General features: G+C 41.0%; 1 protein-coding gene across 1 annotated transcript; it reads right to left on the reverse strand.

Moving 5' to 3' along the window:
- Window positions 1–64: 64 nt before the first annotated feature.
- FAM177A1 (family with sequence similarity 177 member A1) lies at window positions 65–16,605 on the reverse strand. Its single transcript, XM_084207306.1, has 5 exons — window positions 16,457–16,605; window positions 12,257–12,433; window positions 5,135–5,201; window positions 3,314–3,411; window positions 65–2,509 (listed from the first exon to the last, which is right to left on the reverse strand). The coding sequence occupies exons 1-5, from the start codon at window positions 16,523–16,525 to the stop codon at window positions 2,297–2,299; spliced, it is 624 nt and encodes a 207-aa protein (XP_084063432.1). The 5' UTR covers window positions 16,526–16,605; the 3' UTR covers window positions 65–2,296.
- Window positions 16,606–18,185: the final 1,580 nt, after the last annotated feature.

Raw genomic sequence — 18,185 nt, forward strand, 5'->3', positions numbered from 1 at the left:
AGAAAGCCACAGAAATATTTCAGCTTTCAGACAGAATTACAGTAGCTCCAGGCCAGAAATGTTTACAATCCTGCATTATTTATTAGTTTGAGGTAGTGCTGAACACATGACAGTCTAAGGAAGGGGTGGGGGTAAAATGGTATTTTGAAATCTGGTGCCTGAATATTCCACCAGGATATGTGACTTAGTAAGGATGAAAACACTAAACAGGCACACACACCTGTGTACAGGCATAAAGTTTCAAAGACCACACAGTTTTAAAGGAAAATCCACAGCCAACTTCCAGTTCAAAAATTATATTAAATATAAAATAACCAATCAATGCATTTACAGAAAAATTAAACCAATATGAAAGTAACCACTTTCATACAGATTGCAAAAAAGGAAGGATTAAGTTAAGGCACAGTGAGTAATACAGTATTTCATACAAAGAAGGCAGTGAGAGCATTTGTTATGCAACAAATAGTAGGGAAAGGAGGTAAAAAAACCCCAAAAACTGGCATTAATTTATTGGAAAAAAAGCAAAGTATCCTTCAGCTGTCAAGGTGTTACTCAAGCTATGTGAAATTCTCTTTCTTTGATGTTATATGAACCGCTTGAATCCTTACAAGCTGGTTTTCTGTGTATTCCCCAGGTGTTGAATCAAGCTCTCTCTTGCAGACATTCAGTGCAAAGTAGTGATTTTACACTGCGGCCAGCACCCTCTGTCTTAAAATTCAGAAAAGGCAAAGAATGGAGTATCAAAACAGATGGACTAGAGCTGATGATTGAATCCTCCTCCTTAGATTTTCTGTAGTACTGGAGAGCTACAGATGAGAGGAAGACTTTGTGCTGTACAGGACATCAGTTCAGGCAGAAGGTAATCTGAAATATGTAATTAATTCCAGAAACTAAGAGCCAAGTTACCTGGCCTGTGGTGTTACATCAGGCTCCTTAGTTGGCAGTGGGAGCCAGGCCAGGGACATGTCATGATACCCAACAACCCTATTTCATTGAGGGCTATTTTAAACTTTTTTTTTTAATAAATCTGAAGGACAGAAGTAATGTTCTACATGGCCAATAGTGCAGGTTCTCTGCTCCTTTACCTACAACAGTTGTCCACAGAAAATGACTGGGGCAATGACATCTGGTTGTTGCCAAGTAAACCATTCACCTTTTATGAGCTATGGCTACAACAGTCACTGCAGTAAAACACTCTTAATTGGAATTAGATGCGGAGCTACCTGCACTTCATTTAGACAAAAATAAAAATTTCTGTTGTTGCAAGTGCAGTATCACAACACATATTTATTTAAGAGAAGGAAAGAGTCCTAAGTTTTGTATTGTTGTTTCTAGTTATGCTCTGTGCTAACAGGATGAAAACCATCTGCAGTGGCACATCCCTTACTGGCAATTTAACATTCAACACACAGTTTGTTTAGGTTACTCAAGTACACAGACTTGTGTAATCGATGCCCAAAAAACTTCATAGTTCTAGACTGGTACTACATAGAGTGTCCTGTGCACTTAATACCATTTAGCAAGACTTTAGGTTCTTTTCCAGACCACTGAGAGCACGCATTCAAGCACATGGGTCTCTTAATTCTTGGGCTTGAGAACATCCTACACCGATGTTAGTTCTGGACTTTGCTACAGCACTGGATGGAGCAGCTGAGCACTATTAGCCTCCAAGAGTGCTGGTACTTATTAGTAAGTTCTTAAGAATGCTTATAGCCTCCTGGAAAGTTGGGATTTTTTTACTTAAAAAATCAGTGGACCCTTTAATCTAATTAACATTAGATCTAACACTTTTCTCATGTGTTAACAACAGAAAAAAAATACATGCATACAACGGTGACAATAAATAGGGGGAATAAGACTCTATTATAATTACTTTTGAGTTACAGGATATTAATTCCTATTAATCTATTCATAGAGAGCCAAGTTGCAAACAATGTGCAAATCAGGTTTTTAGAAGTAGGAAACAGCACGGCCTCTGCAATCCACAGGTGTTAGAGACACAGCAATTCAAAGAAAAGACATTTCTACCTACTTTACACAGAAATTAGCTCACACATTCAATTTTAGACCAAATGTTTGTAGTGCAATTTTCATTTTAACTGAAGTGCCAATTTGGCAGAATGCCTCAGCCTTTATTAGGCAGACTGACTGAAGAGATATCACCTAGCTCTCTCCGGATCAATAAGAATGGTAGGAGTTGTATTTCACTGAACAAGCATAATCCTATTTTTCCTGTTGATAGGCAGATTGTGACACCTGACAGTTCTTATTTCCTACATTATACAGAGCTTTACGCTTAAGGAGGGACAGGAACTACATCTTGTTTATTTTCCGCAGTGGGCGGGCAATCTCCCTCATTTTCAAAGTTTACATTCACGAATGAAGAGCATGCTGTTGCTCCAGGCTGGTCTGTCTGGACAGGAGCTTCAGCTTGTGGCTTGTTCTGCTGCTCCTGATGCTGTCTTTCTGCTTCTTCTGACATCTTGTTCTCCTGTTCCTCCTCTTCCTCCTAGAAAGAGATAACCAGAATCATATGCTACTATTTACCACTTAGATTAAGTCTTTCCATAAGAGCATAATATTACTATTACAAGGTAAGGACATTTGTTCCACTAGAAAACAGTCGCTAGTTGATCATAAGATAAGGTACATACCAGAACTCCACTCCCATTATGGAAAAAAAAAATCACCAAAAGTGAAGGATTAAACTGTGTTAAACAAACACAGAAAAAAGACACATATCTAGATAAGCAGTTTTAGTTAATAGCAATAGTGATAGGTCTACCTCCTCTAAAGCTTTTTCAGCTCTCAATTAAAAAAAAATAAAGCTTTAAATACGTTTTCAATCTTTTCTAAAGGAAGATTATTAAGGGTTAGGTTATTTTGCCTAAAGCACTGGCTACCTATCAGTATTGTCCCGTTATGCTTTAAAACAAACGGTAACCTCGTGTTCAATTTACCCTTGAGACTGTTGAACAAGTTTTAGAGTTGGAAAGTGTATTGCTAGCAGCCCCCTTTTACAGTGTTCAGCAACTGTCCATCCAACTTTCTCACAGTGTTGACTTAAGAATGCATGGTACAAGAGAAACAGAGCAGAGGTCAGCACCCACCCATTTCTAAGACTGATGAGCTGGACAGAAAAGGCAGATGGATAAGAAAGCATTAATCATGCACCAAATGAAAACTGGAGGCAAGCTGAAATTGAGGGTCTAAAGCTTCACTTTAATGCTAGAATACAAATTTAATTTTTTAGAATACCAGGAAAGACAAGTTGGGAGAAAAGGAGTGCAAGAACCCTAGCTCCCACACATACCTCTCTCTTCATTCTGTAATACTCGTCAATGGCATATTGGTATTTTGGTGTGCTTATTCCCAGAACAGATGCAATCTTTTCCCCCAGGAAATCACACACTAAAAAAAAGGGGAGGTTTACATAGGATTAGTATCTAGAAGAAAATTCTTGTACGCTGTTTTATTATAAAAATTATCACCATCTTTCCTGAATGGTTTTCTCTAGTCCTACTTCACTCACAAAATACAACAAAAATCTGTGAGGTTAATCTCCTTATAGGTAATTATTAGCTGAATATACTAATAATTGTTCTTTAGGATAAAGAATGAACAAAAGGAGAAGAATATGAAATTCAGTGAAAATTTATATGGTGATAGTGTTTGAATTCTGCTAGTTTCAGCTTTGGATCTAAGTTTGTTTTGCTAGGAATCAGTTAAAGGGTAAGCCTTGAGCTGAACTTTAACTGAAAATTAAGGTTAGACAAAAGTACACGGGTACCAACTGTACTGGCAGTTCAATCTAGTGGTACTAACAAACTAGACAGTGTTTACTGACATAAGCATATTTCAAGTCAGTTTTAACAAACATGCTCTGTGTTGTATACTAACAGATTAATAAAATATTTGTTTCAGCTCTCTCAATTTTCAAGCTGTAGGCTACATTCAGTGCTACTTTGCTAAAACAGGTAGGGGATAGTCAAAAGTATGGAACAGAAGTAGGCTTGTGTCAGTCAGTTTCTTCACCATGGTGATGGCTGCAGGTAACACTGGTTGAGTAAAGGCAAGCAAGAAGTCGAATATTCTGCACTTCAAATTGTAAATCTGCCCCAAGGATGTAAATGAGTTAGTCATCTTCAGGGAAAAAAATAGAAGTCAGTCACTGACTGCTTCAATGAACATTCAGAAAAACTAATTCTATAGATATCCTGGCACCCTGAGTGCTGTGCAAAAGACCAGTTCAAATTACAGAGGTAAGAGCCAAAACTAAAGTGCAAAGAAGAAAGGACTGATCTTCAAATTCATAAAGGGCCTCTAAAAAAAGGAAAAGCATTATCTACTCCTGCATATGAAGAACAGATGCGTCAAGGAATATAATTATGCTGCACATTAGAGAAAAGGCCTTTCTAAAAATAAGGATAGGTTAATTATTACAACAGACTGCCAAAAAATATAAAAATATTCAAAATTATGTGTACAGTGACAGAAACTCTATAATATTTGTGAAAAAAAAACCCAATAAAGATACTTTACCTTGGAAAGAACACAGACTATGATGAGCATTTTTAAAACTTGGCAAAATTTTAAGAGGTCCATGAGTCAAATAAATGTCTGTGCAGTGAGTTTAAGACCCTTGACAACAGTCCTGTTTATTTTGTAACCTCAGAAGTTCATAGTACGGCACACAACTAGATGTTTTCTTGGGATACTTTCTAGTTGTATAGTTGTCTTCAGAAAAACTGTCAGTTTAGTCAGAAAAACACCAGCCAGCATTCTTTCCAGGTAACATCATACAAAATGATTCCATACAAAATCTAATAGAAAATTGATATATTCCCTTGCCAACATCAATCTATCTCCATATGAAGAAAAAGGGGGAAAAGCATCCATCAAAAGAGTACTTGCTGTTCATTCTTCCATGTAACAATTGTTTATTAAAAGTTAAAAAAAAAAACTTTTAAAAGTGCCTAAGGCAGGAGAGTGCATCTCCACAGATTTAATACAGTTCAATTCATACTTCTGAAAAAACAAGTGGAACACATAGATGATTTACAGTGCATCAACATGACTTTGTGACTTTCAATATTCCCCTTCTGCTTTACCCAAGAATTAAATAAAGCAATACCTGATAAGGTTGATGTGGCAACTCGCAGCATGTGAAACCACAAGTAGGGTCCCCATGTGAGTGTTGTCTGCAGGAACAAGAGCAGTATGAGTATGTACAGCTGTATGGCCATGGCACAAAATAACACATGCAAAACTGCAAATGTCTTGAGAAGAAAGACCGGCAATGTTTTCTGTTTTCCAGCTACTACCACGTTTTTGCTCTAAAATAAGTATAGACCAGACAAGTGAAGCGAAGTATCACCGTAAGATATAAATATAACCATGGTTTACCTTTGGGAAAATTTCTTTCATTGCTTTTTCTTTCCAGCTTCCAGAATTGGGAAATGACAAGCAGCCAACTCAATCCCCAACTAGAAAAAGCTTTCCACAATGTTCTGAATTCCATCAGGTCAAGAGAAGAAGTGAGGTAACAAACTAGTCCCTGATTACAATAGTGAGTGAACTGCAAAAGACTGTTTAAAATCAAACCAAACCTTCAAACCTCTGAGGAAGAGGCTGCTTTAAAACATTTACAACCAAACAGGAATTATCCCTTGAAATTACACCTGGAAGACAAAGCCAGGAGCCCTGAGGGAGGGAGGAAGGGAGTTAGAGCAGCTCGGAGGGAGTGATGGAGAGGCTGCCAAGCAAAGCACCTGGGCTGCTGTGAACCATGAGGAGCACAACGTGAATAAACAGGGCACAGCTGGGGTCACCTCCAGCGTCTGCAGGTGAGTGAGGAAGTTCCTCTGAAGAGCTGCACACCAGGGCACACAACATGGGACATAAACATGAGGAACTGGAGATCTGTGTGCAGCTGCAGGCGTCGGATCTCGTCAGGATCCCAGGGATGCAGTGAATGGACTGAGTGCTGCTGTGGAGGGATACAGAGTGTTTAGGAAGGGCCGGCCAGGAAGACAAAAGGAATTGCTCTTTGCATGACTGGGGTGTATTCACAGCTACAGCAAAAATACTGCAGCCTCCACACAAACTGATAAATATATATATATATAGTAAATTAAAGACTTATCATTAAATTAATTATAAATTAATGGGTGTGCAAAGGCTATGCTTTTCTTTGAGGGAAGAGACTGTATCTGTTTAAAAAAAAAACAAAACAAAACTGTGTAATAAAAAGGAAAAGGGGAAAAGAAGATTGCAAGCAAATGGGGAAAAATTGTAGGCTTTCCCATTTGTGAAAAGGCAAATTCAGCTTTCACAGTGAACTAAAATATGTTTATAGTTAACAGGCTGTTGTATTCAGGCGAGCTCTTTGATACATATTTCCCCCAAAAAAGATCTCTGTAGAAGTACCTTTCTTCTGGAAAGTAGCAATTTAAAGTGTCGGCTTTTATTAAGTAAAACACATTAGCTCTACTCAGCTATGTAAGTATTTATAACTTGCTGCTAAGAACTGTTTGGTAGGAACCTTTTTCTATGATCTTATTTAACAGATATGTGTACAGGAACAACCAATTTTATTGTAAATAATACAGCTACAGAAACTATCTGGTATAGCCTCAGTATATATGTACACAAGCTACTAGACTTTGGTGCTTTCCAAGCATCATCTCTACAAATCAGTGCAGCAAGAAATTGTCTGTCAAGCCACAAAATCAAGTTGGGCAGGCTGACAAAAAGCCAGATGCTATATATTTTTGGCAGTGGATATGGAAAATGTCCTGCCAAGGTAAAAGTGTAAGCAAAACCAGCTGCTATCCTACTTACACAAAAGCACCTCCAGCTCATTGATTATGTGCTCAGTTGGCAGAAAGGCTAACGAGGAGTTTGTTCAGTTGAAGAAGTCAAAAAAAGTGCTGGAAAAGCTTGTTGCCACAGGTGCAAATAATGGCACTGACAGGGCTCTGCACAATCCTTCGTGATGAGGTGACAGGGTTAAAAAGCATTCATGCAGGGCACAGGACAAACAGGCCTGCTGTGTGCTCTAAGAAAGAAGTTACAAGAGCCCCCATAATATTTCAGAGTGAAAAGACAAACTGAGCTTCAACATCAGACCCAGAACATTCTAACAAGTTTGTGGTAACACAAACGTGGGCAACAGCTGAGGCTCAGCAGACACAGAGGTTCTATTTCTACTCTTCCCCCACCACACCTAAAAATCAGTTTGGTACACTGGAAGCACTTCTAAGTTCAGCTTCATGGGAACCTGTGCTTTCTGACAAAGCCCAAACAGACATTTCCTCATCCCTGACAAGCAAGGCTTCGCCAGACTCCTCAGTTAAAAAAGTAATTTGCTTTCCATCATCTCAAAAGGCAATATAAAATCATGAGAGAAGCTACTTCACAGGAAATCAACAGGACAAAGAAGATGGCTTGGAGAGTAAACCACCAGGAACAACCAGGAACAAGGGAACACATCCAACGAATCACCTTCCTTTTCCATGCATGCCACCTTTACCTCTTCAGGGTAAATCTGAGTGCCTTCCCAGAGCACCTTGGAGAGGGAAGCAGAAATGGCTGATGTGAGATAAGAACTGGTACTGGGGAAATTGGAACTGTTCGAGGGACATGAACAGGGCTCTTAAGCAATGGCTCAGTACAAATTAATCAAATTAATCCTTGTCAGTGAAGTAGCTTTAATACACTGAGCTGGAAACTGGAAAACCATACCCAAGTCAGGTCCTACAGACCTGCAGAACCACATACCCAGACACTGCATGTCAGCTTCCTTTGGCCAGCCAGAGAAGCCTTCATCTTCAGTCTTTAATCAACTCAAGGACGCAGCAATATTGTATTTCTTGACAGGAAACAAGGGACAGTATGAAACACATACACTGTTTATAGTATTTCTCCTGCAATCAGTCTCTTTAGTAGATGTTTCTACAATGTGCGATTATATTACTCAGCTGTCCTGACTTTATGTTGTTGTCAAAATGGAAAACATAATGGTTTTGACAACTGATTTTTAAATTACAAAAAATCTTAATGTATAATTTTAATTTAAATAGGAATGCACATAATAGATTCAATCATTGATAAAACCAAGGGGCATCTGGTTCAATAAGAGAACATGATTTTGTTTCCTAGTGTGGGACTGCTGAAGGGAGCACACACATGTTCTCTTGAATTTCTGAGTGCACCATGTTCCTAAACAATCCACATATGTATTTAGTTTTGCCAGATTTTAGCCCTTATAACACTTAAGCTTTCAAAGGTATGTAGGGTTTCTTTTTGTCAGAGAAAACAGCAAAATGAGAACAATAATTTCCTGATTTAGGAAAAACAAAATCCTGTATTTAATAGTTAATATACAGCACCAAGTAGATACTTTTTCATTGTTTACTGTGCCAAGACAAAGTTTAAATTAATTTGTTAATTAGTTTAATCAATGACTGTTCAAAGCTATAATAGGTTCTTTTGTGTAAGACCATGTAAAACTGGCATCTAAGATAAGCCAGTGAAAACAAGATCAGGAGTGCACATCCCATACTCCATCAAGAGTTTCTACCATATTATGAGTTACTTGGTCAGTGACTATTTTTTTCCTTCATCCTCAAATTCTTAAAAGAAAACCAGAGTTCGATGGTCCTCAAGAGAGAATTTTTTGCTATTTGAAGTTAAAGCCCTTTTAACTACAGGATATCAAGATAACCTTCCTGCAAAGATGTGTTTCAATCTTTCTGAGCACTGAAGGTTAATAAAATCAAATCCCTCCTGGAGCTTTGTTGCAGATGTCTTCTTGGGACGGATTCCAAAGTTATCACATCAAAGTGATGTTGCTCACAGTTCCTCTGTGAAGACTTACACTCCCCCTTCTGCCCACTCATCTAATAGGTGAATGCAGCAAAGAGTTTACACCAAGTGTCCTTCCAGGGATAAAGAGAAGGATTATCTTCTTAATTAATACAAAATAAAGTTTTGGTGGACAAAACCAAAAGAATATATATCTATATAGAATGCAAACATCTACATTTTAGGACAAAAGAATCAAAAATACATCTATGCTATTAAAGCATTTGAATTCCAGGGTGACAACATTCAGATAATAATGAATGCTATTATCTAAAAAATAATATCCTGTGTTCTGGATTAAAAAACAGAAGACACAATAGAACGGACACCCCAGTCCAACGATGTTAATGAATTGAGTGCTGACCTATTGAAGCACCAGAAATTGCTTCAAAGAAAATTTAAAACCCAGCTCTTTTTGAGAATTGTTTTGTTATGAGTAACAGGCATCCACCACACCAAGTGCTCTGCTTATGGTATTACCAGGATATATACATATTACTTTGCCTAGTAAGAAACACATAGGCATTGTCTGCTTAGCTCTAAAACACAATTAAACCAAGGTACTTACTGAAGACATTTCTTTACAACATAGCAAAATATTTGTTTCCCTTAAACTCATTCAAATACTGCCAGGATGCTAATACCAGCAGAGCTTTGAAATTTCATGGAGGAAAGTTCCTATTCAAAACATTGAATGTGCTTTTTCTGAAAATAAACTGGTCCAGAAACAGCTATTACTTGCAACACACTTTTTTGTATCCCAACTGAGATAACAAGTTTTAGACATGCTGGTCTCAGCAAACTGACTATTTAATTGCTTTTATAGAAATCCTACCAAAAAAACATTTTAAAAGCAGCTGTTGGCTAAAACACCAAAGCTCAGCTTGGACTAACATTTCTTCAATTGTCTGGCTCAGCTGGGATACACAAAGCATGCAGGAGATAAAGTAAGCCTCACTTAATGGCAACCCCTGCTCTAATCAAGTTCATTCTGTCCGAGGTAAAAAGCAATACATAATAAGGCATAGAGTGCTCCACAATAAACTACCCTGGTTTGGAGGGTCCTTTTATTAAAAAATGTATTAAAAATTAAGGATTTAATAAACTATAAAAAGATAATAATGCAATCTTAACTCCACCATACAATATTCTTTTTGGAAAGAAATCTGTATTAGGAAAGAATCTGTATTACAGATATGTCATTCAGATTCTGTAATACAAATCTGTATTACAGAAAAGAAATCTGTATTAGGAAAGGAGGGAAACAATCATTCAGCATTCCTGGCTGTTGTGCACACTTGAGGGCTCTTTAGTTAAGTGTCCATTCGCACAGCAGCATGCATGTCTCTGCCCTCACAACACCTACACCAAGGCCTGCGAGCCTTCCGTCACTGCATCACCATGGAACTCTTCCACTGTCAGGAAATGGCACAAAAAATTACACACATCTTGTTCCCTGATCATTATAATTGGGAACAAAAATCTCTCAGACATCCATGGATATCTGACATGACTGCCCAGTGGGGAAGAGACCTTACTCTGAAGGTACCTGAATATTACCATAATAGTTAGTAAGGTTCACAGCTCCTGCACTTATTTGAGAAGAGCCTTAAGGAGGAAAATCCACCTTAGTACCCAGCAAGGCAGCTTAACATCTTACTCATTGTTTGTGATTACAATACAGTTCTTTTCCAACTATATAATTTGTGTGTATTTAATACTGATAATATCCTACCTGCTATCAGGCTAATGGGTTTTTCTTGTTGTATACAATAACTGCCTACCAAGAAAGAGGGCAATGCCATCCATCCATACAAAATGCACTGCAACAGCTCCACTTGTGGAACCCCCAGTCCCACCTGAATTCCCATCCCATGAGCTTAATTCTCAACCCACCTTTTTTCTTCTTCAAGATAAATTATTTTACAGAGGGGAAGAGAGGTACCGCTTGGCAGTCAAAGCAAACCTCCTATGGTCCACCAGTTCTTCAGAAGAGCATAAGGAGAAAGTCAAAATCTTCAGTCCCTTCAAGAAAGCCAAGCTCTCCCAGGATGGATACACATATTAATAAATACTACTGTAGAGTAAATAGAAAGCTTCAACCACAACATTTCTTAATTATGGATTTCCAAACAATGGTGCAGGAGTCATTTCAACAGCAGTTTCAAGTAGAAAGCAGGGTACTGTTTTCCACACATGCAAGGTCTCTTCTCTGAAGTGTGGGAACAAGCAGCTCCACACCAGTGCCCGCCTAGAGTGTGCAGCCAGGCAGGATGAGGAGTCCTGCACAAAGCCATGGCTGCTGGCTGCCTGACCACACAGCAGCACACCAGGAAGGACCCACCCAGTTTGGGAGCCTCCACCTCAGTACAGGCAGAGAAGGCCAAGAAGAGAACTCTGCCAGCAGGCAGAGAATAGGACTGCAGACTCCATTTATTGAGGCAAGGATTACTGCAGAAGGGTAGAGGTGGCTGGCACACAAGTTTCTGGGGTTGTCATAAAAGAAACATGAGACTGGGCATGTGGAGAGACGAAGAGCAGGATGTGGATCTTCTCTGGGACTGACTGCCAGAGGGAGGGAGCTGCTGCTGCCGGCGTTGGCACATGTGGCTGTAAGCTTTGCAATCACACTATCACTACAAAGTCATTTATCAGACAGGCCAAGAGAATAAAACAGGTTATATATTTCATTTTACCTCTAAGTATAGATCCACAATCATTGGCAAAAAGGAAAATGCATTTTAGCAGCTACAATGCACACTACTGGCTTTAATTGTTGAGACTTCACTTGAATCTGGACCAATAAAAGGAAACTCCATTCACGGGCTAAGCAACATCTCAACAGCTTACAACACAGATGAAGATTATTTACATGGACTAGGCAAGCCCTTTAAAATCTGGTTTTTATGTATCATGAATTACACCAGTCTTCCTTTATTTCTGCAAGTCATCTGTTTCTTTCCCATGTATACTCTTTTAATTATATCAAATTGTTGTTATGGTGACCCTAAATTACAGGTTTAACTCTTCAGTGTCAACAAACATAAGGAAAAAATGTCTGCCTTGCAATTTTTTTTAAAGCAACAGTATAAATCAAGGTATCTACAAGGCAAGTATTATTAGAAAGGGAAATACTGGAGAGGACAAACTAGAACTGTGAAGATATAAAACCCATTTCTAATTAATAAGGCTACTTTAGTGGAGGAGAACTCCAGGACAAAACTTCCCAGTAATATTTTCCACAGATTTCTGAGTGTGCTAAGCCAATCAAAGTATTAGAAATACCAAAGACTGTATGAGATTTGTGACACACAAAAAAAAAAAAGTATAAAATATTTATAGCTGCCCAGAAAACCAGAAGTAGCAATTTATCAAGTAAAATACCTACAGGATCTACAGGTGGCAACAGGTCTTTTTTCTCTTGTTCATCTTCCTCTTCATCTGTGCTATATTCTTCCATTGTTTCTCCACTTGCAAAGTGAATAACCCTCCTTGGAATTTTCTTTTTCTTTCCTATGACACCCAGCTCCACATTCTCAAAGCCGCTTTCTCCCTTTGAAACTTGCTATAAAGAAAAAAAAAATCATTATCTCAAGTGCATGCTTCTGAAACTGGAAAGTTCCCCCTTAACAAACTTCATGAGATACTTAAAATATTTTAGATTAATTAGCATTTACAGTGGACATTTATAAGAGCTTGCCTGTAGATAAAAGAATGAAACATTCTTGTTTGCAGATAAGTAAAAACTGATCCCTTCTTTAAAAGTAACAAACAGGTTTCTTCTGGGGGGGGCATGTTTCATTAAATAATTTGATAAGCACAGAAATGTCAATATTTATTAACTAAATATTTAATATTTATTGTTGGGTTTGGAATGAATATCTAATGAAATTAATCAAGTAGTTCACAGGCTGTAGCCGCCTCTTTGCAAGTTCAGACAGACACCTCTAACACAAAAGAGAACTGAATAACTAAGCAGCCAGGCTCAGGCTTTAAAAAGATGTACGAAGGAATCTGCCCCTGTGGGCTTTCATCAGCAACCATGATTAGTGCAAGGGACCAGAGCAAAAGGACAACACTTAGTTTTGTGGCTAAGAACATACAAAGTGAGAAGTACAATGTCTGGCTGTGTTCTCCAGCTGCTGGATGCTACAATGCCGCCTTTGGGTCACAAGCATTAAGAATATACACTTCTAGTTCAGAAGCCTGTCAATAAATCTTTAGGCTAGTCACTCCTCCAGGCAGAGAATTTTAGTAAGGTTTTGTATGGCAGCTATCAAAACAGAGCCTTCATCTTGGTAGAGGCTTTAGAAATATTACTGCATCAAATGCTCAAAACTATGCTGAAAACAATTCTATCGTATAGAGAAGGCCAGAGCGGTTAGGAAATGCCAACCACATGTTTTTAATGTACCATGAAGGTTTTTAAAAATGCATGAGCTCATGTAATTTGAAACTGTATCATAAGGAATGACAGGCACAGTGTGTGCAGAATCCAGGTTGCATAAAATGCATTCCAATTTCCAGCTTCTTCTCTATACAAACTTAATGATCTCCACAGAGCACAGTTAAAAATTATAAATAAAATACATGTTTTATCACACTGCTAGGACATCCCTTAATCTCTGCAAGTGCAGCATCACCATCCTCATCTCTCATGCTAGATTTCACAACAGAGCTTTGCAAGGCAAGCAGGCTCAGTTAGCAGGGAAAGACAGTGGGCATGGGAGAGAAAGGCAGCAGGGGGTCCTGGGGAGCAGAACTGCTTCCTTCATTCCAACCAGGGATTCTCCTCCTGGCCACAGAGGAGAGGGAGGCAGGCAGAGATCACGTGCTGAGCTCTAGAGCGTGGAGAGGGAGCGCACCCATTCATCATCACTGGAGCCCTGTACCACCGCTCCTCAAAACTGCAAGTCATCTCAGCTCCCCCACACCTCTCTGGCCAGGCTGGCACGATTCAGGCATTTCCCTGGAGGAGCAGAGCAGAATCCAGCAGCAAGTTTTCAATGGGGTAATTCAGCTGAACCAGGACTGTCTTTTCAGGCAGAATCACATTTTCACGTAGAAAGACAAAACTAACTATCTGGGGGCCCAGTGCAATCTCTCTGCTGTCTACCAGTCTTGGGAACAGAGCAAAGCTACAAAAACACAAATGCTGAAAACAATGAAGCAACCTGAGCCCAGGGAGCGCTGCCTGCTGCCATTATAAAAGTGCCACTTCCTGGGACTCGGCTCTGTATCTTTCTGTGCAAAAAGCACCACAGAATCAGCTTTTCATGAACATTCCACACTCCTTTATTGGCATCATACAATGACACTGTTTTTATATTGAGGCACAGTACTGAAGAGCACTGTTTCTTGCAAACACATCATAAATATCACTGTGATTAATAATAGCAAGCAACGTGAGCCCCTCCTTAGAGTTCCTCTAAAAGCAGAGTCTCTTAATCTGACTTTGGCTCATTTAGGGCAAATGCTTCAACTATTTTAACTTTAAAAAAATGTCATTTAATATTTCAAGTTGTGGAAGCTTTAGTTCTCTGAACACCCATCCCACACTCACACTACCTACAGTAAGCAGCTCCACATAGCTGGTACCAGTAGAATATTTCACACAAATGCAGTAGCTCAAGACAGCAAGGATTCACCAAGGAACAGTGAATCTAGCTCCCTTAGTACTCTGGCTCAAAGTCCTACATCATTAAATAAAATAATGCATGTCATCTGTTGTTTTGTTTATTACCTAGTCAACAAACCTGTGTCGGTTTTAGTCATCACTGGCCTTTTAAGTTTCACCTGCAAAGCAATAAAAGCCAGCTCTCCCAGGTACAAGCAGAAAGTTCAGCACCAATAAATTTTATCTTTCCAAAACTGTGGTAATGCAAACCTGTTCTAGAGTTATCAGCTAGATTCACTTTATAGCTCAGATGTTACAGTATTTCTTGTTTGAGAATTGATACTTTTGATCTTCCTTTACGAATCTGATCTTCTTTTCCAATTTAGGAAGTTTTTACAAAAATCTTTCTTCTAGTGCATGGCTTTAGTCAGGCTTCTGACTTCATTTTTTTTTTCCATAGGCTCCTCCTCCTCTAACACATTATATGGTCCTGAAAGACTCTGCATTTGTGGTCATGTCACAGAAGTATTTACTTTGGCTTCTATTCTGGCAACCATTAGACACCAAGGCTGGTCACTCTTGTGCTTTTGCCACACTAGCTAACACTCTTAAGGTACTCAGTAAACACTGTAAAGCGACTTCCCCTTTCTTTTAAATGTCCCCTTGGAATTTTTCTTGGCTTTATGGCACACATACAAACCTTGCTTGTCAGGCAGTCAGGATCTGAAGCTCATGTTTCTTGTTTACCCTCTTTACACCCACTCTACCTCACCCTTTGTCTAGAAACAGACAGAGCAGGGAATCTTTTGACAGTGCTGATAGAATATCCAGCACAATAGAATTTTAGTCCACATATAAATGCCAAAATAAATAAACTACAATCAAGGATAAGGTGTGCCTGGACACCTGCAGGCAAGCTGGGAGAGCTGACACAAGTAGTATTAGGTGATGCAATAGCATAAAGTTTCATGAAGGAGACAAAGAAGAAAAGTAAAATGAAATAAGGAGACCAGTATTGACTTTGGCCTCTTTTAACCCTGCATTTGACATTTAACCTGTCAAATCCATGAACCTTGTAAGAGCTTATGACCCAAAGCACCAAAGTGTGTGATGCCCACTTTCCCAGAAAAAGATAGGTAATTCAATTTGCACAGATCCACTGATCAGATACTGCTAGTCACTAGAAGCCTGGTAATAGCTAATGAAAAATATTTCTACTATGCTATCTTGGCTGTCTGACTAGTTTTTGGATAATTTTTTGGCAAGGGGGGGGGGGGGGGTGAGGGGGTTGTTTAGGCTTGAGTGGTTTGGGTTTTTTTCATCCCTTCCGTTTCAACTGAAATTAAACAGCGTAAGTCTTTCAGAAACAAAAGACAGGAAGAGAGAGCCGGAGGACGACTATTAGAAAAGACACCCTCCCAACAAGCCCTGTTAAGGCACCATAAGCGGGGAAGGGGCAGCGGCAGCGCCCGCAGCACCCAGGGCGCAGCCGAGGCCGGTGCGAGGAGCGGCAGGACAGGCGAGCTCGCCTGGCTGCGCGGTAATTAAGAGCTGCTGTCCCTGATCTCCTCCCACGCCTTCGCCAACTTGACAGCACGGAGGGAAGTGGAAACCTGTCTCACTCTAATATTCATCAGGCTCGTTTGTCAGAGGCATTGTCCGCCGACGAGCAGGAGACACCGGAGACACGCGTGCCCGCCGCGCTGTCTGTAATTACAGCGCGCTGGATGGAAGGGCAGACTGCCTGACAGACAGACCTCCTCTCCGCGGCCGGGCCACTGCACCCCACCGCCACAGCGGGCAACCGGGGGCTCCCCCAGCCCCGCGCACCCCGGCACGTCAGGCCGCGGCCACCACCCACGCCCCGGCCGGACTCGCCGCGGCCTCGCCCCGCTCCGGAAGCGGCTGCGCCCGGGCCCCGCCGCCCGCCCGTCCGGAGCGACCGGGGAGCCTTCCTTCGGCCCCGCTCACCTGCTCGGGCTCCATGGCGCCGGCGGCGGGCGCGCAGTAGAGGGTGATGGCGGACAGCCCCTGTTCCATCCTCCCGCCCGCCGCGGCGCCGGGGGAGGGCGGCAGCGGGCCCGCCGCGGCCCGGGGAGGCGAGCGCGGCCGGGCGGCACCGCCCGTCACACCGCCCGCCGGGGCGGTGCCTGCGGCCCGCGGGGCTGGCCGCGCGCAGGAGCCGGCACCCGCCCGGCAGGGACTGGGGCGCCTCTTCCACCGGCTTCGGGCATTTCGCTTCTCTCCGCAGCCCGGCATTAACCGGAGCCGGGAGGGAGGCACGGGAGAGGCCAGGAGCGGCCGGGCTGCCAGGGACAGCTGTACCGCCACAGAGGCGAAAACATACCCTCACTGCGCTGAGGGAAAAGCAACACACATCATCTTCCCAAAATAGCGTGAAACCCTGCAAAATAATAGAATTATGTTTTAAGAAGCAGATGGAGCTCCCTGACAGTAGTCAGGGGGCTTACTAGCCCAGGACCACCCTTGCTCAGCCTTGCAGTATTTGGTGTTGGTTCAGGCAACTCGGCCCTTTGTGAGGAACGAACCCTTAAACAAGAAAGAGTTGCAGACCAAGAGCGCCCTGGCCCCTGGGCTGCGGCTGGGTGAGAAAATAACATGCATGCCCAGGAGGGTGGGAGAAGTGTTTGCCAGGTAAGAGGTTTGCTTAGCTGCTCCTGGAGAGAGGTGGGAGCCCTTCTGCCTCCAGTGTGTACTGATCCCGGCAAAATGCACATTAGTGAATGTCAACTACCACTGAAAACAGCTGGAGGTGGAAGCATCTGAAACATTCTTTTTATGGGATTGAGAAGGGAGTAGTTTTAAATTTTTTTGGAGGGGGAGGGGGTGGAACCAATGGCTGTAACATGCACTTACATGACAGCAAGAGCCGTCTTTCAATCCTGCATCACTAAGAATAGTTTCCAAAAAATTACACTCTGTAGCACAATATGGGCTCTTAGACACTTTCTTAGTCATATTATCAAAGCATAATCCAGAGCCCATGACAAAAGCCCAGGTAAAGTACAGACGCATCAGACTTACAATTATACCAGCGTAAGGCAGAAAATGTTCCTTGTGAAAAGGCTGATATACAATGTATGATTACAGAAACAGATGATTACAGAATGAAAGGTTAGACTATTATTTTAGTACGGGGCTGAATATCTGCTTAAGGGATTACAACAAACACATATCACCTAAAGTTGCAAAGAAACAAACTAATGTTATGATACATAAATATTTCTTACCTTCAACAGAGTATACATTCTGTTTAGTGAAGGAGTGGTCAGAATAGAGTAACAGCTCCTCAAGAGCAGCATTAAATCATCAACCAACCAACTTGCTTTCCTTCATCTCTGCTGTGGTTATAGCAGCTGTACGTTCATATTGAACTTAATCTTTCACCTCCCAGAACAACTGGCATTTGCAACTTGGACAAGTTTAATAAATTTAGCACATTAATGTTGAAAGTCCTATGGAAAGGTAAAGAGTTAACAAATAAAGCCATAGCTGTTTGTGTGTGCTAATAGTAAATTGTCCAGTTTCTACCACAGTTATCTATTGACCATCATAACAATTTCCTCTTAGCAGGCTGCTCAGCAGCAGCCTGAGCTCAAACAGCTCAGATAAAAGCTTTTCTCACAGCAGCAACAGCTTTCAGCAAGATCTACACAAGTAGACAGACCTCACTCTTCTA

Source organism: Fringilla coelebs (assembly GCF_963513975.1).
Source record: "Fringilla coelebs genome assembly, chromosome: 6".
In the NCBI taxonomy this organism is placed as follows: Eukaryota; Metazoa; Chordata; class Aves; order Passeriformes; family Fringillidae; genus Fringilla; species Fringilla coelebs.

Excerpts from the sequence above, each read along its gene's own strand:
- FAM177A1 (XM_084207306.1), bottom strand. The coding sequence starts at position 16,525 with ATGGAACAGGGGCTGTCCGCCATCACCCTCTACTGCGCGCCCGCCGCC. Across the intron at positions 12,434-16,456 it reads GCGCCATGGAGCCCGAGCAG|CAAGTTTCAAAGGGAGAAAG; the intron begins GTGAGCGGGGCC and ends TTTTCTTTATAG. Across the intron at positions 2,510-3,313 it reads ATTACAGAATGAAGAGAGAG|GAGGAAGAGGAGGAACAGGA; the intron begins GTATGTGTGGGA and ends ATCTCTTTCTAG.